The sequence below is a fragment of the Xenopus tropicalis genome, chromosome 8 (assembly GCF_000004195.4).
Source record: "Xenopus tropicalis strain Nigerian chromosome 8, UCB_Xtro_10.0, whole genome shotgun sequence".
NCBI classification, from domain to species: domain Eukaryota; kingdom Metazoa; phylum Chordata; class Amphibia; order Anura; family Pipidae; genus Xenopus; species Xenopus tropicalis.
Window position 1 is genome coordinate 25,700,021 of NC_030684.2, and position 27,980 is coordinate 25,728,000.

At 43.7% G+C, this 27,980-nt stretch overlaps 2 protein-coding genes and 5 non-coding genes across 7 annotated transcripts; 2 read left to right on the forward strand and 5 right to left on the reverse strand.

The window, feature by feature from the left end:
• Positions 1 to 706: 706 nt before the first annotated feature.
• sephs3 (selenophosphate synthetase 3) lies at positions 707 to 9,670 on the reverse strand. Its single transcript, NM_001079427.3, is given in 8 exon segments — positions 707 to 1,395; positions 1,546 to 1,758; positions 2,036 to 2,135; positions 2,219 to 2,309; positions 2,961 to 3,115; positions 3,261 to 3,368; positions 6,746 to 6,849; positions 9,374 to 9,670. Coding segments are annotated over 8 exon segments (1,263 nt in total). The 5' UTR covers positions 9,642 to 9,670; the 3' UTR covers positions 707 to 1,171.
• Positions 9,671 to 9,732: 62 nt separating this feature from the next.
• Positions 9,733 to 14,391, forward strand: invs (inversin). The gene has a single exon (XM_002939590.5). It carries the CDS (start codon positions 9,928 to 9,930, stop codon positions 12,940 to 12,942), a length of 3,015 nt encoding a protein of 1,004 aa, XP_002939636.1. The 5' UTR covers positions 9,733 to 9,927; the 3' UTR covers positions 12,943 to 14,391.
• A 4,789-nt stretch (positions 14,392 to 19,180) lies between these two features.
• trnar-ucu lies at positions 19,181 to 19,266 on the forward strand. The gene is given in 2 exon segments: positions 19,181 to 19,217; positions 19,231 to 19,266. It is a non-coding gene; the product is annotated as a tRNA-Arg (tRNA).
• A 4,443-nt stretch (positions 19,267 to 23,709) lies between these two features.
• trnar-ucu lies at positions 23,710 to 23,795 on the reverse strand. Its single transcript is given in 2 exon segments — positions 23,710 to 23,745; positions 23,759 to 23,795. It is a non-coding gene; the product is annotated as a tRNA-Arg (tRNA).
• Positions 23,796 to 25,016: 1,221 nt separating this feature from the next.
• Positions 25,017 to 25,102, reverse strand: trnar-ucu. The gene is given in 2 exon segments: positions 25,017 to 25,052; positions 25,066 to 25,102. It is a non-coding gene; the product is annotated as a tRNA-Arg (tRNA).
• A 1,221-nt stretch (positions 25,103 to 26,323) lies between these two features.
• trnar-ucu lies at positions 26,324 to 26,409 on the reverse strand. The gene is given in 2 exon segments: positions 26,324 to 26,359; positions 26,373 to 26,409. It is a non-coding gene; the product is annotated as a tRNA-Arg (tRNA).
• Positions 26,410 to 27,762: 1,353 nt separating this feature from the next.
• Positions 27,763 to 27,848, reverse strand: trnar-ucu. Its single transcript is given in 2 exon segments — positions 27,763 to 27,798; positions 27,812 to 27,848. It is a non-coding gene; the product is annotated as a tRNA-Arg (tRNA).
• Between the last annotated feature and the right edge of the window lie 132 nt (positions 27,849 to 27,980).

Genomic DNA, 27,980 nt, shown 5'->3' on the forward strand with positions numbered 1-27,980 from the left:
CTGCTGGTCAGTTCCTGTAATTGTACAGTCCTAGAGATAAACCTTCCAAAGAAACAGATGTTTTCTGATGTTGCTCTGCCCAGGAAAGAGATCAGAAGCCCCTGAGCACAGCAGCATCAGAACACTTACATACCTCCCACCTGTCCCAATTTTCCCAGGGACAGTCCTGATCTTAACAGCTCATCCCGCAGTCCCAGATTCTTATTAAAAAGTCCCTCGTTTCCCATTGATCTCCTGCAATGCCAAAAAAGATACAAAGTTTCTCAAACTTAATTAGATAAGTAGCTTTTGGCAGAGAGCCCAGGATACTTAAAAGGCAACACCTGCACTTCCACAATTTCACATTTTTTTAACAAAACTGTGATAACACATAAAACAAGACCCCAAAACCCCCAGAAATGTGTAAACAACCTGCCTAATTTTGTACAATAGGAGTGCTATTTAAAGGGGTGTGGTTGCAAAAATGGGCAGGTTGCAAAAATTTTCAATATACTGGGCACTCCACTTCTTTTTGTCTCTTTACATTTTTCAGATGCTGGGAGGTATGGACTTCTTCTGAAGGTGTATCTCTCTTTACTACAATTACAGGAAAGGACCAGGTGGTGCTGTTACAAAATTCCTTATCTTGGCAGTTAAAAGGACAATGAACCCCAAAATACCAGTTTGTTAGCAGATTCTACCTGGGACAAAACACATGATTGGTACATTGTTTTCTAACAAACATGAGGTTTATTGAATGCTTTAGGAAAGTCTTAACGCCAGGTTGTACAGTGGCCACATTCAGACATCCCCCTTTCTCACTTTGTTTCCACCACTTCCAGCCCTGTAGGGTTTAACAGGAAGCAGCATCATAGACAGAAGGAGGAGCGAATACAAATTGCCCTCTTACTACCCTATACCTCCAGAATTCCAAGGATCCAGCTGCTCAGTTCTGGCCCAAGGGTGGAGGTGATAAAGAAAGGTCCATTGCCCCACGGACTTTCTATTAAGAAAAAAAAAAAAAAGTCTTCAATCCCCATCATGTCAGTAAAACAATGATTAGGCAATAGAGCCATTTGATTCAAATTTCCAACCCAATTTGAAATAAAATAATCTACTTCTGGGGCCCCACAGCACCGGCTGCCCCATATGTAAGTCTTCAAGTCATGTTTCAGGCACTGGTCTGTCTTTTCTAACATGGTCCATCTAAGCTGGTCATGCTGCTGTTATCGCTAGAAGCAGCTCCCCTTGGCGTAACCTCGATTATCCGTGGCTTTTCAATGATGCGGGCTGACCGGTTGCCCTTCTCCACTATGCCGATAATCCATGCTTGGTGGCCCTCTCCGTGCTTGGGGGACTTGATTTCAGCACAGAAGCGAGCTGCCTGTTCCCGCGGGAGGCAGATCAATAGACCACCTGTTCATACATTATAGCATTAGTGGTATAAAACAGGGTGAGTAGGCCATCTCTTAGCAAGTTTACTTCCCTAGCAACATAGTTCTCTTACTAATACAGGAACCCCCAAGCAACATAGATTGGCTTTCAGCCAGCTGAATGGAATTCTACCTGATGTTTCTGGCGATGTCCCTTGCAGTAGTCCAAAACGGTTCCCACATGCCTTAGTGATAGCGGCCATCTTGGCAATGATAGGCAAGTTGTGGATCACAAAGCTGACCTCGTTGTGTTGTTCTTGGGCCAGGTTCTGAGCGTGACCCAAAATCCCAAAGCCTGTTACGTCTGTGGCAGCGTGAGCATTAAAGGTGTGCATCAGAGCTGCAGCTGGAGTGGAGTGAGGGGTATACAGAGTTAGGAGCCTACATAAGTTAAAGGTTAACCACTAGGGATGAGCAGGTCATGCGGCACATTTTTTGCCCATTCCGATTAACCACCCCTTTAACTGCTAACTTTTAGTATGTTATAGAATATCCTAGGGAAAGACCCTAGCAACTAGATGGCTGCTGAAATACCAAACTGGAGAACTACTGAACTAAACAGTAATTCTAAATGTGAACTACCCCTTTTAGAGAAAGCTCCTGTACTTTATATTTGGTCTTACCTGTGCGGTTTAGCGTAGCCATATTGAACATGGCTTCCTGATATGCCAACTCCACATCCTCTCTGCTCACAACCAAACGTATCTTATTCCATCGCTCTGGCTGCATGGAGCAACAGTACAACAGAGTAAAACAAGGCACCCCGACATTTAAATCTCTTCCCCGGGTTAAGAATCAACACTTACATTGTCCAACCACTGGTGTGCATTGACAGCGACTTGTGTCCCTAAGGGCTTGGTGAGAACGAGTACATCTCCTGCGACGGCATTCTGAGGCCTGAGGACCAGACAAGGCTTTTATGGAGTTATGTAATAAATGACATTAAGTTTGCCCAGGAGCAGTAACCCATAGCAAACAATAAGCATTTACTATGTTACCTGTTTAAAAGAAAACAGCTTATTAGTTGCTATGGGTTACTGCTCCTGGGCAAATATAGTACCTTTTATTACGGGGGGGTTAGCCTTTTGCCCTGCTGGTCAGCTGTACAGACACACACAGCAGTCACTGCTCTCTGAAGGCTGCACTGGAAGCGCAAGGTGCAATGTTATGTCCCAATCTGAATGCACGTGTCAGGGGGGTAAGGTTGAAATAGCCCAAAATGCCTGTGTGGCTAAAATGCTCTTTCCAGTAACTGTAGCAATTAGCTCTGTGCCTGTGTTACAAGACTTCAGTCTATGGCTACTGTCCTATTTATTCATACTGGCCACACTAGGCTATGAATAGAAATACAGGGTTAGAACATATAGTGGATTATGTAATAAAATTCAATAAGTTTGTTTAGGAGCAGTAACCCATAGCAACCAATCAACAAGTAGAATTTACAAGTAACCTGTTTAAAAGCAAACATCTTACAGGTTGCTATAGGCTACTGCTACTGGGCAAAGTTAGTACCTTTTATTGCATTTTGGGAAAAGCATTATAACTCACATGATGAATTCATTTGCTTGGCAAACAACAGTAGCCACCCCTCCAATGATAATCCACGGGTTGACCACGGTTTGTCCCCCTGTCACAGATGTGCCGCCCTCTTCTGCTGCATCACGAAACCCCTTTATCATCAACGGGGTCACTTTCTCACGCTCCTGGCGTACACAAGGACAGAAACAGAGAGACGAAGCATTACAGTTTATCGGCACTCCTTTGCTGCCATTGACTGGATCAGCAAGACGCGTCATGGTTGACAATGTCACTGCCGAGCAATTAAAAGGACCCCCCCAAAGGACTCACCTCTTCGGTCATCTTTTGGCTGACACTCAGCAGCATAAGCATGTTGTCACACTCGGTGATTCCCATGGCATACAAGTCACTCAGCACGTTGGCACAGGCTATGCGGCCCTACGAGGAACAAAGACACCTGTATAAAATGTATGCACTTGCAAATTATTGCATGTAAACAGCCACGGACTGGGTTGTTGCCATCCAGAAGACACATTAAAAGGGTGGTTCACCTTTAAGTTAACGTTTAATAGGTTACAGAATAGCCAATTCTTATCAAACTGGTCTTCATTTTTTCATCTTTTTTAGTTTTTGAATTATTTGCCTTCTTCTGCCTCTTTTCAGCTTTCAAATGGGGGTCATTGACCCATCTACCAAAAACTATAGCTCTGTGAGGCTACAATTTTATTGTATCTTTCTATTAGAGCTGGGCGGTATGACCAAAAATTTATATCACGGTATTTTTCAAAATTATATCGGTGTCACGGTATTTGACGGTATTTTTTTTTCCATGCATGATTAGGTGTTAACCCCATTTCCTAATAAATTAGAGAATAATTACTGCAGTATTGAAAATCAGAGTCAGGCAAGCGAAGGATCGGCAACAGAAAGTCGTAAGGTAAATCAGGCAGGCTTAGTTTCCCAGGCAAGGCCGCAGACAACATAGCACAGGAGGAGGCATTTGATAGCTTTAAATACCCCCCACGCATGCGCCGGCAGAGCGTCACGGACGTGCACGCTTTGACATGTACGTGCACTTTGACGCACGTGCACCGTCCCGCGCGCGCACACAAGGAGGCGCGCGCACACAAGGAGGCGCGCGAGACCGGGCCGCACGCGTGAGTACCCTGACACCCCGGTATTGCGGTATCTGAAAAATGAATATAGTTTAAAAAAAAAAATACCGGTATTCGGTATTAAACGGTATATCGCCCAGCCCTACTTTCTATTAAGCCCCTGTACTATTCATATATCAGTCACTCTCTAAAAGCACTCCCTTTGTTATAAAGGCAAATTGGAAAAAGTGTTGGTGAACCACACAAGCAAAAACAAAAGTTCTATGGGGATGCCAAATAAGGGCCGTGATTGGCTGTTCGGTGGCCCCATGTGGACTGCTGGCCTGCAGGAGGCTCTGCTTGGAGTAAAACAATGTCTCTGTGCTTCCAAAACTTGTCTCCAAGCCAGATATTTAAAAATGGCACCTACTTTGGGGCCACTGGGAGCAACATCAAAAGTTGTGGTGAGCAACGTTGCTCACAAGCCACTGGTTGGGGTCACTGCTCTAAATCATACTAAAAGTGAACTCAAAAGTGAACATCTCCTTTAACACAGAGCTTTACATTGATTATACTTCATTTACATCTGTCCCTGCTCCAGTGGAGCCTACAGTCTAAAGTCCCTATCACACACACACGCTGGAATCGAACCCAGGACTGCAGCGCCACAAGGCAGATGGTAACCCAACACTACTTCTGTTTACCCTGAGGATAAGTTTGAGGTGTCTGAGAAAACATCTGAACAAAACGCAAATGCAACCTAGAGAATTAATCAGGAGATTGGGTAGAGTTCTCATTACTGCAGAGAAATGTTCTGTACTGGGTTGGGATGGGCAACAGGAAAAGCTCACTCTGTTGCTGAACTACAAGTGTGAGGATCTGTGGCTACAAGCTTGTGGGTAGATATGCACTAGGAAAATGCAAATCTTATTCACATACTATTTACAGGGAGACGATCATGAAAAATTCAAGTTTGTATATTTGCCTACAAACATAACCCCCCCGCCCCATATAACCAGAGGTTTGTTTTTAAACAGGTGACCAGTAAAGGCTTCCTGCTGATTGGTTGCTATGGGTTACTGCTCCTAGGCAAACTTAGTGCCTTTTATTACATAACCCCAATAATATTAAGTAAGGTATAGCTATTTTGGGGGAGATATTTTGCATGTAGAAGTAGAACAGAACTATTGGAAATACTTTTTTCAAGGTCAAAGTTTTATTGCAGTTAAAAGACAGATGCAAATATATGAAGAATAGCCCTCAGGTTGTGTGCGCACAATAACAAATAGTAGGTCACAGGTACACACAATGACCAATCCTGCTGCGGTTATTAGCCATAGTTTTCACTGCCTTTGGGCACATCTGGGCTCAGAACAGACATTTTATAAAAAGAGATATAGATGAAGGGCTAGCTATTTTTATAGCAAAGCAGTCACGAAAAAGTGGTTTTAGATTCTAAAAGTAATTTACAAGGAACAGTTGAGGAGGTGCAAATCTGCCCAGTCACTGTGCCAATTTTTTCATTAAAAGGCACTGAATATGGCACTGTTCAGTTTATCCCACAAGGTTCAGACTGGCAATCTGTGGGTTCTGAAAAATGCCAGAGGGGCTGCTGTACGATGCCATAGACAGTCATTATTTATTGGGCTGGTGGGGGGGCTGTTTGGGCCTCTGTGTACTTGGAATCCCATTCCAGTCCTGTATCCCACCTCCTGTTCTGAACGGAGTGCAGGGCGCCTAGTGCCACAAGGGAAACCTGGAGCTAATGCTACCTTTAGTGGTAGCTCCGGGGCTCCCACATCAACCTGAATAAATCGCCCCAAATTCCAGTGGGACATACTTCACAGGGTAATACTGGCATCTAGAGATGCACCAAATCCAGGATTTGGCCTCTGGCTAAACTAAAACCTTTAAAACCTGCAACTGTCACAAACACAGAAGTCGAAAATTTTTCACTGCGGGCAATTGTCTTTCACTCTTCCTTATTCTAATTTCCATACGCAAATTATGATTCAGCGCAATATTTGGCCAAATCCAAAGGAATTGGGGTTTGGCCAGATCCTAAAATAGTGGATTCGCTGCATCCCTCCTAGTACATTTTCCCCTTGTGACTAATTACACTGGAATTGTAGGGGAGAAAAATAAATAAAAAACTGAAAACCGACTTTTGTACTCTGCACTTGTTTGTTTATAATTAAGCAAAATGACAACTTTGCAGCACTACATATTTATTTATGAAAATAAATCCTTTAACCAAAACTGGCTCTATTTAGTAACAGAAAACTGCCTACATGGATTAAAAATGCAGGAAATATAAACCAAGTTTGTTTTTTTTTTTTTAAACAGGGATGATGCTTCTGTTCTACAGTCCTACAAAAATTGTGGATAGCAACCTGATGGCAGTGCAATGGTTAATGTGAACCTTTATCAAGCTAGGCTAATTATTAGCGTCCTTCTTAACCAACATGGTGATTAATGAGGTTTTTAAGTGCCATGGGTCCAATTTCTCTGTAAGTTAAAAAGGGCACACTAGGGACGGGCACAGTGACTCAGCACTTGCACAAGGCTTGCACAATGCTATGGGGACAGAGGACATGGGGCAATATAAAGGGGGATCACTCCTCCCCTTGCTAAGGAGTTGCAGCTTTGATGCCATACACAGTCATATGCAAATGTACGACAAGCAACAGAAACTACACTGTGTATGTGGTGCCTGCTCACCTGCATGTAAGGATCCTCAACAGATGGATAAAAAAAATCAGTGGTCTGAACCAGGGAAAGTCCTCTGTGCCGGAGTGGGATCACGCAGGAGTCCAACCCAATACCTGCAAGATGCAAACTAGAGATGAAGCTTGGCGGGCAACAGAATAGTGTAGACACCTAGAGATGCACCTCATATGCAGTATATACCCATATAGCCAACACTTCCACATCCAAACCATTCACAGACACAATATGCCCCTCCCTGTTCTCTTTACAGGAGTACTAAAGCCTTAAATGAATAAGCCATCTATCAGTAATGATCCAGACCTTTAATATTGTCCACTTGGATTCTGTTAGGCCATCTTTTGAGTGGCAGTGGCACTGCACATGCTCATTGTGCTTTGGACTGCTGTTGTGAAGCTAAGCTTAGGGATTGTTGGAAATCATCAAGCAGAAAATGAAGTTCATCTGTCAGAGACGGAAGCTCTAGGGCTGAATATTATTCTGATGCAGAACGATTGTAATCATTTAATTTGGATTACAGAGCAGGCAGCACCAAATAAGTGAAAATATTAAATATAAATTCTTATTGTACTTTAAACAGAAGCGATACTATTCTGTATAAGAAAGGTGTTGATCCTATAGATAGGTGGGGCCGCAGGTGACGTATGGCCGCTGTTTATCACTAAGCACCTATTGTATTTTCAGTATCTAATCTTTTTTAAAATATGCAGGGCTGTGTTTAGGCCCTACTCACTGACTCAGGAAGCATGTGCATGGATTGAGAGGATTTCTCTGCTTTGCAGAGGATTTGCTGATCTCATCTTACATCAGCACTGCTGACGCAATGTGATGTGCAGCCTCTGGGGGGCTCCACAGAGCAGCACAGCTTGTTAAAGGGATCTGGCTGCTAAACTACTATTGCTAAAAACGATTGCTCTATGAGGCTCCAGTTTTATTTTTGTAACGCTTATTACTTATCTTTCTATTTAGGCCCTCCTCAATTTATATTACGCTCTCTCTTTGAACTACTGCCTAGTTGCTAGATTAAATTGGACCCTAGCAACCAGTATGCTGCTGAAATTCCAAACTGGAGAGCTGCTGAACAAAAAGCTAAATAACTCAAAACCTGCAAATAAAAAATGAAGACCAACTGCAAATTGTCTAAGAATAACACTCTCTAGTTAATTTAAAGGTGAACAACCCCTTTACATGCCAAGAGCAAGGAAAATCCTGGAGCCTTCATGTACAGTGCAGATCAAGTGCAGATGTTGTACATCAGACAAGTCTTAATTGAGATTCTCTAAAGGCCCCCATACACGGGCCGATAGAAGCTGCCGATATCGGTCCCTTGGACCGATTCGGCAGCTAATCGGCCCTGTATGGGCAGAAACGAGCGGCCTGGCCCACAGATATCTGGCCTGAAATTGGCCAGATATCGATCGGCCAGGTTAGAAAATCCAGTCGGATCGGGAACCGCATCGGCTCGTTGATGCGGTCCCCGAACCGACTGCCCCATGGCCGCAACTGTAATCCGATCGTTTGGCCCATTATTTTTTATAAAAAGCAACTTGCTACCCGATATCGCCAAGCAAGCGGATCTTATAGTGTATGGGGACCTTAAAGCTGGCCATACACGCACCGATAATATTGGTGCGTGTATGGCAAGTCGGTGAGTCGACCGGTATTGCAGGAAGCTGCTGATATCAGTCGACTAGCAGATCTGCCAGGTCAGAAAATTTTGATTGGGCGCCATTGAAGGCGCCTGAGCAAAATCTGCTGTCAGGGCTGAATTGGCAGAAGGAGGTAGAAATCCTATTGTTTCTACCTCCTTATCTACTGTTTCAGCCCTGACGGTGTGTGGCGGATCTGACGATGTTTCGTGCGACCGAAACATCGCCAGATCGCAACGTGTGTGGCCACCTTTAGCCCCACTGTGATCGTATACAGGGAATGTGCACCTAATGAAAGGAAAAAGTCACTCTAGAACACTTACAAATACCCATTAGTTCCACCTCTTCAATGGTTTTAGAGCTATGGGTTAATGCAGGGATCCCCAACCTTTTTTACTCTTGAGCAACATCTGAATTTAAAAAGAGTTGGGGAGCAACACAAGCATGAAAAAGGTACCTGGGGTGCCAAATAAGGGCTATGATTGGCTATTTGGTAGCCCCTATGTGGACTGGCAGCCTACAGAAGGCTCTGTTTGGCAATTACACTGGGTTTTATGCAACCAAAACTTGCCTCCAACCAAGTATTAAAAAAATTAGCACCTGCTTTGAGGCCACTGGGAGCAACATCCAAGGGGTTGGGGAGCAACATGTTACTCACACTGGTTGGGGATCACTGGGTTAATGTCATTTACCCTTTGGCAAGACTGGAGCGGCAGTCAGTTCTCCTCCAAGTCTGTTGCACAGCTGGACTGAGTCGCACTTGTTCCAGAGTCAGACGCAGCGGCGCAAGGAACAGCAGTTACACACACAAGGCCATAGGCATTATGAACGAATAATGGGAAATGGCTTAGAACGAGATTTTATTTCTAGTGGAAAATAGTATTTTGGCAGGAAGCCCCTACTGAAGTGAAGGAAACACAATAGGAACAGCAGGGGGTAACCCCGGTACGGAGTACATAGCAACATGCCTTACCTAGCCGGTTCTGTCCCCCGTCCTGTCCTGCACAAGGCACATCCGGGTCCCGAATGGCACCCCCGGACACCGCCGCCTCCTCCTCCGTAAGTCCCGTCAGGAGCCTGAGCAGTGTCTCCCGCGGGACTTTGCAGCCTCATCCCTTCAGGTCCGAAAAGGAGGTGAGGCGGAAGCTAGCTTCCAATCCCACAGACACGGGGTCGAAGGGTCGGTAACCAGGGAAGAATGGACATGCCGCGGACAGATGCGAAGCTCCAGGCGCCGCCATGACAACACATTGACTGTGAGGAGACTTCCGGACTCACTGTGTAAAGTAGCCCAGCCTCTTCTCGCGAGATTACCGCCGCTCTGTTTCAGGAGCGCATGCGCAAGCTGGGAATCCTAGAAGGGAGCTGGGGAACAGACCGCCCGTTGCCATAGAAACGATCAAAGTAGAGCGGGTAGGTCTTCTCGCACTACCATAAAGACTTAGTAAGCCCTGGCGGCTGTTCTTGTAGAGACTCCGAGGATTGGGACTTACCATAGAGACTCTGGGGCAGTGTTCTAGTTCTATTATGAGTAACCCACCCCAGGGTTCCTCCCTGGCCTCCCCTGTGCAAGCAGCTGCTGTGACAGGGGACAAGGCGACATTGTTGAAACTTATTGGTTCTAGTCCAGAACTTATTGACCAAGAGGACCAGTTGGGAAGAACACCTTTGATGTACAGTGTCCTGGGCGACAGGAGGAACTGCGCGGAAGCCCTGCTCAAACATGGCGCGCAAGTAAACCGCTCTGATAGGAGTGGAAGGACGGCGCTACATCTAGCTGCCCAGACTGGCAACCATCGCTTGCTAAAGCTCCTTCTGTCCCGAAAGGCTGACTGCACCCATCGTGATTTGCGTGATATTACAGCGGTGCATCTTTCTACCCGCCACCAAGATACAAGATGTCTGGCTCTGCTGCTAAAATACACGCCACCTGGTCAGGTTGATGCTCAGGATCAGCGGAAACAGACAGCCCTTCACTGGAGTGCCTATTACAACAGGCCACGACATGTCCGCCTGTTAGTGCGCCACGGGTCCAATATTGGCATTCCTGACACAGAAGGAAAGATTCCTCTTCATTGGGCAGCAGGTCACAAAGATCCAGAAGCAGCTTTAACTGTGCGTTGTTTGCTTGAAGCAGCCCCTACGGAATCCCTCCTCAACTGGCAGGACTATGAAGGCCGCACACCTCTTCATCTTGCTGTGGGAGATGGTAACCAAGAAGTAGTACGTCTTCTGACTTCCTATAGGGGTTGCAATGTAGCGCCATATGATAACCTCTTTCGTACTCCCTTACACTGGGCAGCACTGCTAGGCCACACTCCCATCGCCCACCTACTTCTTGAAAGAAATAACTCCCCTAATATTCCTTCTGACAGCCAGGGCGCAACTCCTCTGCATTATGCTGCTCAGGGAAATTGCCCAGACACAGTACGAGTGCTGTTATCTCACCCTTCCGTGAGGGATGAGGCGGATTTGGAAGGTAGAACTGCATTTATGTGGGCTGCTGGCAAAGGCAGTGATGAAGTAGTGAGAACTATGTTAGAGCTAGACCATGAATTAGAGGTCAACAGAACAGATAAATATGGAGGAACTGCCCTGCATGCAGCCTCATTATCTGGGCAGATAACCACTGTTCGCATTCTGCTAGAAAATGGAGCTCAAGTTGATGCTGTGGATGTCATGAAACATACACCACTGTTTAGAGCTTGTGAAATGGGCCACAGAGAGGTGATCGCTACCCTTGTTAAAGGCGGTGCAAAAGTGCACCTTGTAGACAAAGATGGGCGCTCTCCTCTCCATTGGGCAGCATTAGGAGGAAATGCTAATGTCTGCCAAATTTTAATAGAAAACAATATAAACCCAGATGCTCAAGACTATGAAGGCAGGACACCCTTGCAGTGTGCAGCTTATGGTGGCTATATAGGCTGTATGGAGGTCCTAATGGAAAACAAGGCGGATCCCAACATCCAAGACAAAAATGGCCGCACAGCTTTGCACTGGTCATGTAATAATGGCTATTTGGATGCTGTAAAGCTTCTTCTAGGCTACAGTGCTTTTCCTAATCAAATGGAAAACACAGAAGAAAGATATACACCCCTAGACTATGCTTTACTTGGTGGACACCAAGAAGTGATACAGTTCATGTTAGAACACGGTGCCCTTTCTATCGCTGCCATTCAGGACATTGCAGCGTCCAAAATTCAGGCAGTATACAAAGGCCATAAAGTACGGAGGGCCTTTCAGGAAAGGAAGAACCTGTTAATGAAGCATGAGCAATTAAGGAAGGGTGCAGCAGCCAAAAAAAGGGAGGGTGATAACAGGCATAAAGTGCGAGTGGGACAAACTGAGTGCAAGCAAAGAGATGAAAATCTTATGGAGAGGCAAAATAAATCAAATCAACAAATTACAAATGAGATTGTGCATGAATGGCATGGTGAAGCAGTTGGAAACTCAGAGGATAGAGAATGTGATCACCAAGTGGACAATAAAAATATAGAACCTAAGCATTTAAAACACTTAGAACAGAACAGTAAACCCACTGGAAAGAACCAAAGAAGAACAGCTTGTGTACAAAGCTCTCCCCCAGAAAATGAAAATATAAATAGCGTACAAACAAGAATAAGTCCCAGTGGAACATCTAATGCACAGTCATCATCACTGGGAAATGAAACACCTATAGAGATGAATTGGGATGATAACCCCAGCCATAAACATACGCAAAATAGGAGAATCTCCAGACATCGTATGGAATCTCCAGATGTTGTTGTCCACAGAATTGAGGACCTCATCCAAAAGGAGAGCAGAAAAAAATCACACAGAGAAGAAAGAAAGGGAAGTCACAGACAGAGAGAGTCTAGTGATAATAGGCTGTGTGTCAGTGAAAGAGAAACTTCAAACTCCGTGATCCAAACAGAGGAGGAACGGAAGAAAAAAGGAACAAAGAAAGGCAGAAGAATAGCCACAGGTACCTCTAAAACTGGAGCTTGTAGCGAAGGTGTAAGATTGTCACAGAGTGAAAAAGAATCAAGGGTTGTTATCCAAGGAAGGGCGGACTGCATTACTTCACCCGAACCCTGTGAAACCCCAAGCAGAGTATGTCGAGAAAAAAAAAGTAGCTCTGCCAAAAAAGAACAGAGACCTTTAACAGAAACACATAAGCCTCCAGGAATGGCATATCAGAGTTCATCTGCCTTAAAATCCTCCATGTCTAGGCACACCAGGCAAACAACCAGTGACAGTAAATATTTAGACTCTATGGCTAGTTATGTTGGATTTGGGGAATCCATAAAACCCTTATCGCCTATGGTCATTTTAAGGGAAGGGAATTTGACTTCTAACTGGCAAAATGTAGATATTGAGCTCATCCCCTTAGAGGCAAGACTACAACTGGTGGAGAGGGAAAAAGCTAGGAAGCAGCTCTTTCAGCGCAAAAACCATGCAGCCACTGTCATTCAGAAGGCATGGAGAACTTACTGGATTAGTAAAAGCTATCGGACAACAAGACATGGCCATGCACAGAGCAATCCTTCAGCCATGGTTTAAATGATACGAACATTTGCTCTATTTGGTGTTGTGATGTAGGCAAAGTTTACTCCTTTGGTCTCACTCTGTTAAAACAATATCTTCTTGCCAGGGCAAATCTTGTCTATGAATGCACTCCTGCTCCTTTTCTTTTCATCATGTTTTAGAAGGCAATCAGGAAGACAGTGTTATCCTTGAGGAGGTTGGCCACTTAGCTAACCTCACCATAGCCACAGTAAAATGTTGACACCGCTGTGCCTTAATATTAATCTAAACACGTGGCCTCGTATTTTAGTCCCTCAGTTGCCAAGAGGTACACACCCAAGGCTGCTTTCAGCCCCAGATGGGTTTCCACATTCCAAATCGTGGCAGCAAATCCTATAACCTAAGCAATAGACTGTGCCAGATGTAGCCAGAGTACAAAACTTGCCATCTGTGTCTGATGCAGAGGGCAATGGTACATGGGACAATTTGCGGGCATTTTGAAGGCTGCGTTTAAATGAGAAGTAAAGTCACAATCACTGTGTTGGGCAAAGTTAGGCAACCCCAGTGATTGTATTCACTTATCTGATACCCCAGCCACTGCTCCTGTTAGCAGAAAACTACGGCGGCCTGGGGTTCCTCCAGTGAGCACCACTCCTTTTTATGCCCACACAGTAGAGTGAAAAGCCACTTCACTGGGTATGCATTGGCCTCAGGGTAGCGAGCAAAGAAAAAGCAGGAAGAAGAGCTCACTGGCAGATCCCCAGGCTGGGGAAGTTTTCACCTAACAGGAGCACCAGCCCGGGGTATGGGGTAAGTAATTACAGTCACTGGGGGGTGCCTAAGATTTTGGCTTCCCTCACTGATTCGACTTTTCCTTCTCCTTCAAAGGTAGCCTACTATTGTCTGATAGTATCTTACAGCAATTTACATGCAGGTCAGCAGATTCTGGTTGGACACCGCATCCTTTTGTTACTTAAGAACACAGATTGCCCCCAAAGCAGGTAGGTTTAGGCTAATGTCCCTCAGAGTGAGTTAGTTGCCTGCGATAGATCTCTGCTACCACGAAATATCTCCTGCAGGCAACTTTGCATGTTTTTGTAAAGGAGAAGCGATACTTGGGCCTTTAACCGTTCTAAAATGCCTTTCCACCAGCAATAACAGAAGTCGCCGGTGGAGTCACCCACGGTAGTAGGAGAGCATTGCGGGCAACTAACTCGCTCCGTGGCACATTAGCCTTACATGCTGCATCAACCACACTTTGGAACTGGGAGCTTTTCAGAGTCTAAAAATCTATTTACCTTTAGAGAGAGAGGTCTCACATTTTGACAGCCACAATTTCACATTTATATTTATATTAAACCTATATCTATACTATATGTTCAGTATTATATAATCTGTTTACATGTATATAGCCAATGTACAGTATATACAGAATGTCAAGAATTGTATTGTATTATATATGTTGAAGTTTGCCTTTAAAAATCAGCCTGATAAATGACTCATGTTGAAAACATATGCACTTAGTACGTTAATGAATGGTTCCAGGGCTGCCATCAGAAAGAGAGGCACAGCTGTGCCAGGCAGGGCCGGAACTAGGGGTAGGCAAAAGAGGCAGCTGCCTAGGGCGCAACGATTGGGGGGCACCAGGCAGGAGCCTCTCCTGCCTACCCCTAGTCCGCGCTCCTTTGTCATTGCCCCCGCCGCTTACGTGGTGGGGGTGATGACCCAGCGCACCCAGCCCCCCCCCCGTGTGCATTTGATGAACTGCATATGCACGCCACCAAAGGACACGCGAGGGGGAGGGAAAGTGCAGGGGCGAGGTGGCCTAGGGCCCCCGGTTGGCTTGGCCCACTCCTGTAACTTATATATAAAGTTACACTAAATCCTACGCAATTTATGTAACTTCCGCAAAAACTGCCTAGAAAACCACATAACTTGCCTAGAAACTTAAGGAACTTGCATATCAAGCAAAATGCAGCGAAGCTTTGCAGGGACAAAGTCCACTGATCACCAATGAGCACATTAATTATTCATTTTAACTATTTATATGAACTGCTTATTATGGAGTAACATCAGCTGTTTATATTGAGATGTATTTACTGATTTATATCAGCAACTCCAACATGAACTTCCAGGTGGGGAATCACTGATTATTGGGCTGCACAACAACTTTATTAGGCCCCTACGCTTACGCAATTTACGCAACTTATTAAAAATTAATGTTATGTTTTAAAGAAACTTACATGACTTAATATAATTCTACTGACCCCCAATTAAAATACTGACTTGTTAGCACATTAATTATTTTTGCTATTTTTATGATCTATTACTGACTAATTATTGGGCCTCACAGCAAGATCATTGGGCCCCTAAATTTACATGGTTTACGCCCTGTTAACTAAATAGTATGATTACTAATGGTGGCCCCAAACCTACCTGTATGTTTTGGAATGTGGGAGGATTGAACCTTGGACCCTAGTGCTGCAGCTTATTGTATCATCAGAACTTTCTGTTCTTTGCATCTTTATTTTTACATTCATACATATAAACAGGAGCTGCCAAATTGTCGAGGTTGTTGTTGAGGTGCCATTCTCCAAAGCAGTTTTGTGCAGGAGCTGCCCCAGAGGCTTGTGGGACTATGGAGAGATGCAGCTGTACAGCTCCACACTGGAACCACCTAGACTTGCTCGTTGCAGAGAAAAGGTTATTTAATATGTTCTGGAAAATGGACTAAAATTGGGATCCGCAGAACTCCAGTTTCACCCCCACAAATAAAATCTGATTTTTCCATTCACTTTTTATTGTCAGTTTGTCTGATGGAAACAGTAAGATGGAAGTACTAAGCACAATTCAGCAGGAACAGCCCCTAAATTTGCTCATAGCCTGTACAGAGATATGCCATAAAGCTACGGATTCGGATTTTTTATTTTATTTCTTTTCATCCCACAAAATCTCGCGCAGCCACACGAATTGCAATATTTTGTGGACTGCCAAGTCTATAGTGCCCTTGAATAACCTTGCACTAACAGCTTCTATATTGCCACTGGGTGAATTTTCCACTAGGTGGCAGCGGTATACAGATAATTATGGAAAAGGAAAATATTAAAATATTGTTATTTGGGAAATAAATATTGTGCACTAGAGTAATCATTTACACAACATCTCTTTTGTTCTATCTCATATGCACATGAACATGTGACAGAGCGCAGTCACAGAGATACAGATTATATATATATATATATATATAAGATATATATTATAATATATATATATATACAGTATATATATATATATATAAAAGCACCCCTTTACCCTTGCCTACTTTTTCCTTAATACAGCAGCTCTAAGCAGAGGTAGCAGAGAAGTGTAGCCCCCCTAAATTCTGCCCTCCCACAAAGTTTCCTACTGCCAAAAACCATGAGCAAGAGAGCATGTGCGCTGTGCTTTCCATTTACATGAAAAAATTGGGGTCTCTTGTTCTCTTCTCCAAACATGCCAGTAACATGTTCTTTCCGGGGGCTTCACCTTCATATTCACTACAGAAATGTTTGATTTGCAGATGGTGAAAGGGGTGGGGTGTGTGTGGGAATGGGCATGGTTTTGGCATGATTATGGAGTGGTGTAGGTAGGTCTGGGCACACCTTTGAAGGGGATGCTACTTGTTATGAGGGCCCACCACCCTGAAAACCCAGGTTAAGTGCAATCTAATAATAAATTAGTAATATGGGGGCCCATGATTACTGGTAGCAGCCCTGTATGCATTTCCCCTATCATTAGAATTCTATTTTGGGTTTTACTTACTCTTTGAATTTTATGTCAGACAAGACATAAGATCCTAAAAGTTACATGCTAAGAAAACTTTTCATTTAAATAAGCCAGAATACGTTCCAGCGAGTGCGTCTCTTGTTCCTCATATTCTCCCCGGTGAGTGGGACGATTGCTTCGCACGACTGGTCAGTGAAATGACCCGAACTCGGCAACTGTTTGTTGAACTCTCTAAATGGCTGAAGCAACAGGGCTAATTTTAGTAGTCCCTTTTCAAAACAGGACTCCAGTGAGGCTCAAACCCACAACCTTTGAATACCATCGTTTAGTAAGAAACCCAAGGTGCTATCCATTGTGCCACAGAGCCTGCTTCTGTGTTGTACTAAAAGCAGTCAGACTCTGTTCTGTAGTCATGTTATGACTGCATTCTGCTGACTTCCCTAAATCCCATTATTTGGAAAATAGACGGGATTATGTGTCCCTAAATAAATATATTATTCACAGTAGTTTTGGTGTAAAAAATACATTTTTACAAATAAAAAAATGTAATTTTATACCTTTCTAGTCTTCCTGAAACAGAGTTACGCTATAGCATTTTTGGCTACTGCGTTCAGCCGATTCACTTCTGTTCCCTGGCTCTGGTTACCATTAGATGCAGATTTAGCACTGTGTGTTCCAGGGCATTTGAATTGGCTCACAAATCTGCCTCAAAGAGCAAGGGAACAGAAATCAAATGGCTACCAGGTGGTGCCAGGCCTGTGAAAGCTTTCTTCGGGGGGTGGGGTCACCGCCATCTTCTACCCAGCTTCTTAGGCATTATTTCCACATAAATTTTCCCATGAGTTCTGTGCCAAGTCCAAAAAGGCACAGGGAATGTCTGGGAAGATGGCAGCAGCCCACCCTGGAGAAACTACCCAAAGCCAATGGCTATTGTGAATCTACATTTCCATCTCTCGCATAAAACATAGTTATAGGAACCCTACATATAACACAAATTCCAGAGCGGCACATTGCTTGCTATCAGTAAAGCAAGGCCATCAAGTGCAACGTTGCCCATATCAGGCTGGTTCAACAACTGGAACCTTGTGCAGAATTATGAGGAGGGCATCAATTCCCATCTTGATGTGGCCCTTGCCCAGCAGGATTTTCCAGTTCAGGGGACGTCCGGGGTTGCATTTCAAACTGTACCCAGGCTGGTGCTCCTCACTGGGCAATGTATAGTGAGTTATCAAACAGCTCAAGAAGGAGGGTCATATATGAACCAATCTGAACTGGCCAAATTGCATGTGTCACCTAAGGTTACTGTTTTTAAAGAAGACCTTGGTGGGACTTGAACTCTCAACTATTGAATAGCATGTCCTAGCAGCCCAAGATGCAACCCACCGCGCCATAGAGCCAGACGACCAGAAAATCGCTATTTTTAAAGGACAAGATGTATCAAAACCCATTGACCTGAATTCATAAGTTTATTCCATAGGCCATTACTGCTTTCTGGGGAAAAAATTCATATCCCAGTAAAGTTGCTGTTACAGCAGCACCATCTGGAAAATCTAAATAAGATGGCGGCAAGACGCTTCTTTATTAATTTCCCCGGGCTGGTTCATTTTTACTGGAAGGGTCAGAAGCACAGAAAAAGACTCTCACTTTGTAACTGCCCAGTGACACTATCAAATGGCTCAGGAAGAGGATCACATATAGAACAATGACTCACAAGTTGGACTTTATCTGCGCAAAGCATTTAAAAGCTGACTCTGGTGGGATTCGAAACCACAACCTTTGAATAACTTAGTAAGATCAACTAGAAGTCCAATGCGCTATCCATTGCGCCACAGAGCCAGTCACTAGCATGGAAAAACACACTCTGAGATTATACAGTACATCACACTTACCCTTACAAGTATTTCTTTATGACATAAAGAATTTAAGCTACAAAACGTAAGTAAGCTAAGTGGCACCCAATCACCAATAAGTAGGAGCACCAAAGACAACAGAATCTAGCCCACAACTGTGCAATTTGTTCTAATGTGCTGATCATTGAGCCTAATAACCAAGTGTACCATCATGGCTAGATACAAAGTTTACCTTGGGTAGGATTCGGACTCACAATCTTAGAAAGCCTTGCATCTTAGGGGTATATATATTATGCTGTATAAAAAGTGGAAGCATTACCAGTGATATTGCCCAGGGCAACCAATCAGAAATTAGATTTCAAAAGTTAGAAAACCAAAGCAGAGCATCTGATTGGCTGCAATGAGCAACATCACCGGTATTGTCCACCTCGTATATCACTAATATAAAGCTACAGAGAGATAACTGGGCATTGTATAGTGCGTTATTAAGACTACATAAAAAATGTAATAAAAGTACATTTTTTATTGCAAGTAACTAGTGACAAATAAGTGCTCTCTGCTGGGGAAATAAATAACGTGGGATTTAGGGAAGTCGGCAGAGTGCACGACACGACTACAGAACAGAGTCTGACTGCTGTAATACAGAGCAAAAGCCAGCTGGCTCTGTGGCGCAATGGATAGCGCATTGGACTTCTAGATGAATGAAGGAATTCAAAGGTTGTGGGTTCGAGTCCCACCAGAGTCGCGTTTTGAAAGGGGTTTGCAAATAACTGTTTATAAAGTTGCATAAGCAATTTAGAGAGTGTGCTGTGATTGTGAGTTCAACAAACAGTTGCTGATTCCGCGTCATTTCCCCGAGCAGTTGTGCATGGCAATCATCCTACTTACCAGGGAAAACATGTGGAACAAGACACGCACTTGGAAAATATTCTGGCTTATTTAAAGGGAAAGTTTGCCTCAACATGTAACTTTTAGGATCTTGAACAAGGAAGCACCTAACTAGTTCTGCAGCAGTTTTGTTTGTGTCATGGTTTTGTCTGACACAAAATTCAAAGAGTAACTAATACCCAAATTCGATTTCTAATGATAAAGTAAATGCATGGGCCCCTATATTACTAAGTTAGCAGGGCCAAATTACCGGGCTGTTAACCAGGGTTCCCTGGGTGGTGGGCCCTCATAACAAGTAGCATGGGTCACCAATGAAAACCCAAAAAACCTTTAAAGGAGTGATCACCCCCCTGACCCACCTCAAAACTCCTTAATCATTTCAAAACCCAGTCTCAGTCCTTTTATGCTTTGCAAATCACACTTTTCTCTTTCTGTAGTGAATATGCAGGTGAAGGTCCCTGGAATGCAAATGTTGTTGGTTTGAGATCAGGAGACCCTAAACTGAGAAAGTGATTACATAAATCAGAGATGCAAACCTGCAGCTCTTGTTGAACTACAACTTGCAAACCCCTAATTGACAACAGCCATTAAACATTCCAGATACACGTAGCATAACCATTATATACATATGTGTATGTATTTTTCCACATAAATGGAAAGCACAGCGCCCCTTCACTTATCCTGCTCATGGTTATTGGCAGTAGGAATTGGGAGAACTGGGCACTATGCAACCCGAAACATGTTGTGAGCAGTGGCTTGAAATAAAAATATTTTTGAAGCAGTGAATCTGCATGAAGGTGCTCTCCTCTTCCTTTACAACAGGGATCCCCAACCTTTCTTCCTCGAGAGCCACAGTCAAATGTAAAAAGACTTGGAGAGCAACACAAGCACCATAAAAGTTTTTGGAGGAGCCAAATAAGGGCTAAGATTGGCTATTAGGGGCCTCTATGCATCAGCTTACAGGGGGCTTTATTTGGTAGTAAATCTTGTTTTTATTCAACCTAAACTTGCCACCAAGCCAGGAATTCAAAAATAACTACCTGGTTTGGGGACACTGAGAGCAACATCCAAGGGGTTGGTGAGCAACATGTTGCCCCCGAGCCACTGGTTGGGGTGCACTGCTTTACAATATACCAAAAGGCCAGGCGGTGAGCCTTTGGGGACTGATGCATCGTGATTGGGAGCAGAAAGGCTGTGCAGTTAAACACCTACATTTTGATCTTACAGAGCCAACATAGGGCCCCTTCTTAACCATTGTAACTCAGCACCCCCATTCTAGTCTTCCTGAGGCATAGTTACACCATGGTATTTTTTGCCACCGTGTCCAGCGGATTCACTTCCATTTCCTGGCTCCAGGATGTTGGTTTGGTGCTGGAGTGTTCCAGTGTGCATGATCCGGCTCAGCAATCTGCCACATAGAGCAGGAGCAGAAATGAAGCAGCCACCAATCCCAGAGGAACTGACTGGTGCAGGGGCGCCGGGCTGTTTTGGGGAGCAAGTTTGCAGTGGTTTGGGAAAGGGAGCACTTTGTTGGTTAAGTGTGGGGTTTTGTTCTTCTTAAAAGAACAAGTTTGGGTGGTGCTCAGCCTGGGGTAGATTTTTCCAGGTTGGGCCTCTGCCATCTTCTACCCAGCGCTCCAGGCATCCCTTGCACATAACTTTTCCCATGAGTTCTGTACTATGTATGTGCCAAGTCTGAAAAGGCACAGGGGATGTCTGGGTAAAGATGGCAGCAGCCCACCCTGGAGAAACTACCCCAAGCCAATGGCTATTATGGCTCTACATTTCCAGCCCTAGCATAAAACATATTTAAATGAACCCTACATATAACACCTATTCCAGAGCTACACATTGCTTTTTTATTAGTAAAGCAAGGCCACCAGCAAGTGCAACACATCAGGATGGTTCAACAACTGCCCACATCAGGATGGTTCAACAACTGGAACCCACGGAAAACTTGTGCAGAATTATTAAGAGGATTTTCCAATTCAGGAGAGAGCTGGGGTTGCATTTTAAGCTGTATAACTGGTTAGAATTTTCTGTTGGTGGGACTCAAGCCCACAATCTTTGAACACCTTGCTTTAAGGCCAACACACTCTCCATTGTGCCACAGAGCCAGCAAAGTCTTAAGCACAGGAAAGCAATATGACAATATAGATAATTATTATAGGGCAACTAAATCTTAAGGGAAAGGTAAAATCACAGGAAGGCATTAAACAACCCCCATGATTGTGAAGGATTAAATGTAGGGACCTAATTATGTTGCTGTGGGGCCCAATAACAAGTCATTCCCCTGCTGGAAAGTTCATGTAGAAGACACTGATATAATTCAGTAAATAGATCTCAATATAAACAGCTGATGTTACTCCATAATAAGCAATACATACAAACAGTTAAAATGAAAGTACTAATAAGTCAGTCAGTTCATTGGGGGCAATGGAATTTACCTTAAGTTTAATTCATTAGGGGTCAGTGGCATTTGTCCTTGTAAAGCTTCTCTGCCTTGTCTTTTGCTTGCTATATAAGCTACTCAAGTCTAGCTTTCTAAGCAGTTTATGCGGAAGTTACTAAAATTGTTTCGGCATAACTTACAGAATTTGCGTAACTTTCCTGACGTGACCTGGCCCCCTTTTAAGATTTCACGGGGCCCAGTACAATTGTACCCTCTCTCCCCCCACTGATGGCGACCCTGACCTATTGCACCACAGAGAACTCAGCAGTGCAGGGCAGTTCAGTATGACTTAATGTTATAGCAACAATAGCAATAAATTGGGAAACTTATAAAGCTAATAGATAATTCTGTCAGTTTGCTCTCAGTTTGGCCAATGTGTAGCGAGTTATCAAGATTTTCCTGAATGAAAACAGCCAACTAAAAACACTCTCTTGGTCATAGAGAGTTACCAAGATTCACACTATGCCTGATTGAAACCGGCAGCTAAGAACACAGAAGACAAGATCATCACTAGGTAATAGAGTCCCATACATAGAGGAAAACAGAACCGCAATAATGGAGAAAAAGTGGGAGCCCTTTCAGGGACGTCTTACACAAGTATAATCAGTTGGAATGCTTTTTCAATTTGGGACTTGGGAAGTTGGGCTTTATCTGCATGTGGCATTTAAAAACTCTTCCGGGACTGAAAACCTTTGAATACCTTAGCTCAGTGATCCGCAACCAGTGGCTCGTTAGCAGCATGTTGCTCACCACCCCTTTTGATGTTGCTCCCAGTAACCTCAAAGTAGGTGCCCATTTTTTAATTTCTGGCTTGGAGGCAAGTTTTGGAGGCACAGAGACACAGTTTTACTCCAAGCAGAGCCTCCTGCAGGCCAGCAGTCCACATGGAGCTATCACATAGCCAATCGCAGCCCTTATTTGGAACTTTTTTCATGCTTGTGTGGCAGGAAAAAGTTTCAAATAAGGGCTGTGATTGGGTCTATCTATATTGAAGTGTAATTTAAGCATTCTGTATCAGTATAGCTAGACTCAAAGCCTTGAAGTCTTACACATTAGCTATTGAGGCATGGAGTGACCTGTGAGGTGGATAGCACCATGCCTGAATGTTATTGCAACATTTCATCTACAACTAATGCTAAACCCGACTCTGGTGGGAATCAAACCCACCCCTGTATAGACCTGTTGGCCTTTATCTGTACCAGGCATTGAAAAGCCGACTCTGGTGGGACTCGAACCCACAACCTTTAAATATCTTGAATCAACTAGAAGTCCAATGCGCTATCCATTGCGCCACAGAGCCAGATACACACATGTACAACCTTTGAATAACATAGCTCAGTGATCCCCAACCAGTGGCTCGTTAGCAGCATGTTGCTCACCACCCCTTTTGATGTTGCTTCCAGTAACCTCAAAGTAGGTGACCATTTTTGAATTTCTGGCTTGGAGGCAAGTTTTGGAGGCACAGAGACACAGTTTTACTCCAAGCAGAGCCTCCTGCAGGCCAGCTGTTCACATGGGGCTATCACATAGCCAATCACAGCCCTTATTTGGAACTTTTTTCATGCTTGTGTGGCTCATCATGATAAAGTTCCAAATAAGGGCTGTGATTGGCTCTATCTATATTAAAGTGTAATGTAAGTAGGCTGTATCAGTATAGCTAGACTCACAGCCTTGAAGTCTTACACATTAGCTATTGAGGCATGGAGTAACCTGTGAGGTGGACAGCACCATGCCTGAATGTTACTTCAACATTTCATCTACAACTAATGCTAAAGCCGACTCTGGTGGGAATTGAACCGACCCCTGTACAGACCCGCCGGCCTTTATCTGTACCAGACATTCAAAAGCCGACTCTGGTGGGACTCGAACCCACAACCTTTGAATATCTTGTATCAACTAGAAGTCCAATGCGCTATCCATTGCGCCACAGAGCCAGACACTCACTTGCTTTTGTACCTACACACACTGTGAGACCGTAACGTAAATCACAAGTCTACCTAAAAGCATTTTTTTATAAATAGAAATTTATAAATATTGTGGGATTCAAACCCACAAGTTTATATAACTTGCTCAAACTACATTAAAGTCTAATGCACTTATTCTAACAGAAAACTGCCTTGCCTGGAAGACACACTAACAACCATAGGAAGTTTTGTATCTTGAAGAGACGTGCTCCAACAATAGCGCCACAGAATGGCCGGCATTAGCAGCTAGTACACTATGACCAAATGTTATAGCAACATTTCAGATAATATTGTTGAACCAAATACTGAAAATAAATTGGGCAACATATAATGTTAAATTGAAATAACAGTTTGGGTAAAGTATACAGAGTTACCACTATGCCTGATTGAAACTGGGCAACTAAGAACACAGAATACAAGATGATCACAGAAGACAAGATGATCACTAACTAAAAGAGTCCCATACATAGAGGAAAACAGAACTGCAATAATGGAGAAAAAGTGGGAGCCCTTTCAGGGACGTCTTACACAAGTATAATCAGTTGGAATGCTTTTTCAATTTGGGACACTATCTATGGAGCGCTCCTGTGATATGGCTCGGGAAGTTGGGCTTTATCTGCATGTGGCATTTAAAAACTCTTCTGGGACTGAAAACAACAACCTTTGAATACCTTAGCTCAGTGATCCCCAACCAGTGGCTCATTAGCAGCATTTTGCTCACCACCCCCTTTGATGTTGCTCCCAGTAGCCTCAAAGTAGGTGCCCATTTTTGAATTTCTGGCTTGGAGGCAAGTTTTGGAGGCACAGAGACACAGTTTTACTCCAAGCAGAGCCTCCTGCAGGCCAGCAGTCCACATGGGGCTACCAAATAGCCAATTACAGCCCTTATTTGGAACTTTTTTCATGCTTGTGTGACTCATCATGAAAAAAGTTCCAAATAAGGGCTGTGATTGGCTCTATCTATATTGAAGTGTAATGTAAGTAGGCTGTATCAGTATAGCTAGACTCACAGCCTTGAAGTCTTACACATTAGCTATTGAGGCATGGAGTGACCTGTGAGGTGGATAGCACCATGCCTGAATGTTATTGCAACATTTCATCTACAACTAATGCTAAACCCGACTCCGGTGGGAATCGAACCCACCCCTGTATAGACCTGTTGGCCTTTACCTGCACCAGGCATTCAAAAGCCGACTCTGGTGGGACTCGAACCCACAACCTTTGAATATCTTACATCAACTAGAAGTCCAATGCGCTATCCATTGCGCCACAGAGCCAGCCACACACATGCTTTTGTACCTACACACACTGGAGACCGTAACATAAATCACAAGTCTACCAAAAAGCATTTTTTTTATAAATAGAAATTTATAAATCTTGTGGGATTCAAACCCACAAGTTTATATAACTTGCTCAAACTACATTAAAGTCTAATGCACTTATTCTAACAGAAAACTGCCTTGCCTGGAAAACAAACTAACAACCATAGGAAGTTTTGCATCTTGAAGAGATGTGCTCTAACAATAGCGTCACAGAATGACCGGCATTAGCAGCTAGTACACTATGACCAAATGTTATAGCAACATTTCAGATAATATTGTTGAACCAAATACTGAAAATAAATTGGGCAACATATAATGTTAAATTGAAATAACAGTTTGGGTAAAGTATACAGAGTTACCACTATGCCTGATTGAAACTGGGCAACTAAGAACACAGAATACAAGATGATCACAGAATACAAGATGATCACTAACTAAAAGAGTCCCATACATAGAGGAAAACAGAACCGCAATAATGGAGAAAAAGTGGGAGCCCTTTCAGGGACGTCTTACACAAGTATAATCAGTTGGAATGCTTTTTCAATTTGGGACTCTATCTATGGAGCGCTCCTGTGATATGGCTCGGGAAGTTGGGCTTTATCTGCATGTGGCATTTAAAAACTCTTCTGGGACTGAAAACAACAACCTTTGAATACCTTAGCTCAGTGATCCCCAACCAGTGGCTCATTAGCAGCATTTTGCTCACCACCCCCTTTGATGTTGCTCCCAGTAGCCTCAAAGTAGGTGCCCATTTTTGAATTTCTGGCTTGGAGGCAAGTTTTGGAGGCACAGAGACACAGTTTTACTCCAAGCAGAGCCTCCTGCAGGCCAGCAGTCCACATGGGGCTACCAAATAGCCAAGTACAGCCCTTATTTGGAACTTTTTTCATGCTTGTGTGACTCATCATGAAAAAAGTTCCAAATAAGGGCTGTGATTGGCTCTATCTATATTGAAGTGTAATGTAAGTAGGCTGTATCAGTATAGCTAGACTCACAGCCTTGAAGTCTTACACATTAGCTATTGAGGCATGGAGTGACCTGTGAGGTGGATAGCACCATGCCTGAATGTTATTGCAACATTTCATCTACAACTAATGCTAAACCCGACTCCGGTGGGAATCGAACCCACCCCTGTATAGACCTGTTGGCCTTTACCTGCACCAGGCATTCAAAAGCCGACTCTGGTGGGACTCGAACCCACAACCTTTGAATATTTTACATCAACTAGAAGTCCAATGCGCTATCCATTGCGCCACAGAGCCAGACACACACATGCTTTTGTACCTACACACACTGTGAGACCGTAACATAAATCACAAGTCTACCAAAAAGCATTTTTTTTATAAATAGAAATTTATAAATCTTGTGGGATTCAAACCCACAAGTTTATATAACTTGCTCAAACTACATTAAAGTCTAATGCACTTATTCTAACAGAAAACTGCCTTGCCTGGAAAACAAACTAACAACCATAGGAAGTTTTGTATCTTGAAGAGACGTGCTCTAACAATAGCGCCACAGAAAGGCCGGCATTAGCAGCTAGTACACTATGACCAAATGTTATAGCAACATTTCAGATAATATTGTTGAACCAAATACTGAAAATAAATTGGGCAACATATAATGTTAAATAGAGATAACAGTTTGGGTAAAGTATAGAGAGTTACCAAGATTCACACTATGCCTGATTGAAACTGGGCAGCTAAGAACACAGAATACAAGATGATCACAGAAGACAAGATGATCACTAGGTAAAAGAGTCCCATACATAGAGGAAAACAGAACCGCAATAATGGAGAAAAAGTGGGAGCCCTTTCAGGGACGTCTTACACAAGTATAATCAGTTGGAATGCTTTTTCAATTTGGGACTCTATCTATGGAGCGCTCCTGTGATATGGCTCGGGAAGTTGGGCTTTATCTGCATGTGGCATTTAAAAACTCTTCTGGGACTCCAAACGAAAACCTTTGAATACCTTAGCTCAGTGACCCCCAACCAGTGGCTCGTTAGCAGCATGTTGCTCACCACCCCCTTTGATGTTGATCCCAGTAACCTCAAGGTAGGTGCCCATTTTTGAATTTCTGGCTTGGAGGCAAGGTTTGGAGGCAGAGAGACACAGTTTTACTCCAAGCAGAGCCTCCTGCAGGCCAGCAGTCCACATGGGGCTACCAAATAGCCAATCACAGCACAAGCAGAGCCTCCTGCAGGCCAGCAGTCCACATGGGGCTACCAAATAGCCAATCACAGCTCAAGCTGAGCCTCCTGCAGGCCAGCTGTCCACATGGGGCTATCACATAGCCAATCACAGCCCTTATTTGGAACTTTTATCATGCTTGTGTGGCTCATCATGAAAAAAGTTCCAAATAAGGGCTGTGATTGGCTCTGTCTATATTGAAGTGTAATGTAAGTAGGCTGTTTCAGTATAGCTAGACTCACAGCCTTGAAGTCTTACACATTAGCTATTGAGGCATGAAGTGACCTGTGAAGTAGACAGCATCATGCCTGAATGTTACTTCAACATTTCATCTACAACTAATGCTAAACCCGACTGTGGTGGGAATTGAACCGACCCCTGTATAGACCTGTTGGCCTTTATCTGCACCAGGCATTCAAAAGCCGACTCTGGTGGGACTCGAACCCACAACCTTTGAATATCCTACATCAACTAGAAGTCCAATGCGCTATCCATTGCGCCACAGAGCCAGACAAACACATGCTTTTGTACCTACACACACTGTGAGACCGTAACATAAATCACAAGTCTACCAAAAAGCATTTTTTTTATAAATAGAAATTTATAAATCTTGTGGGATTCAAACCACAAGTTTGTATAAC

Coding starts and splice junctions, on each gene's coding strand:
- invs (XM_002939590.5), top strand. CDS start 9,928: ATGAGTAACCCACCCCAGGGTTCCTCCCTGGCCTCCCCTGTGCAAGCA.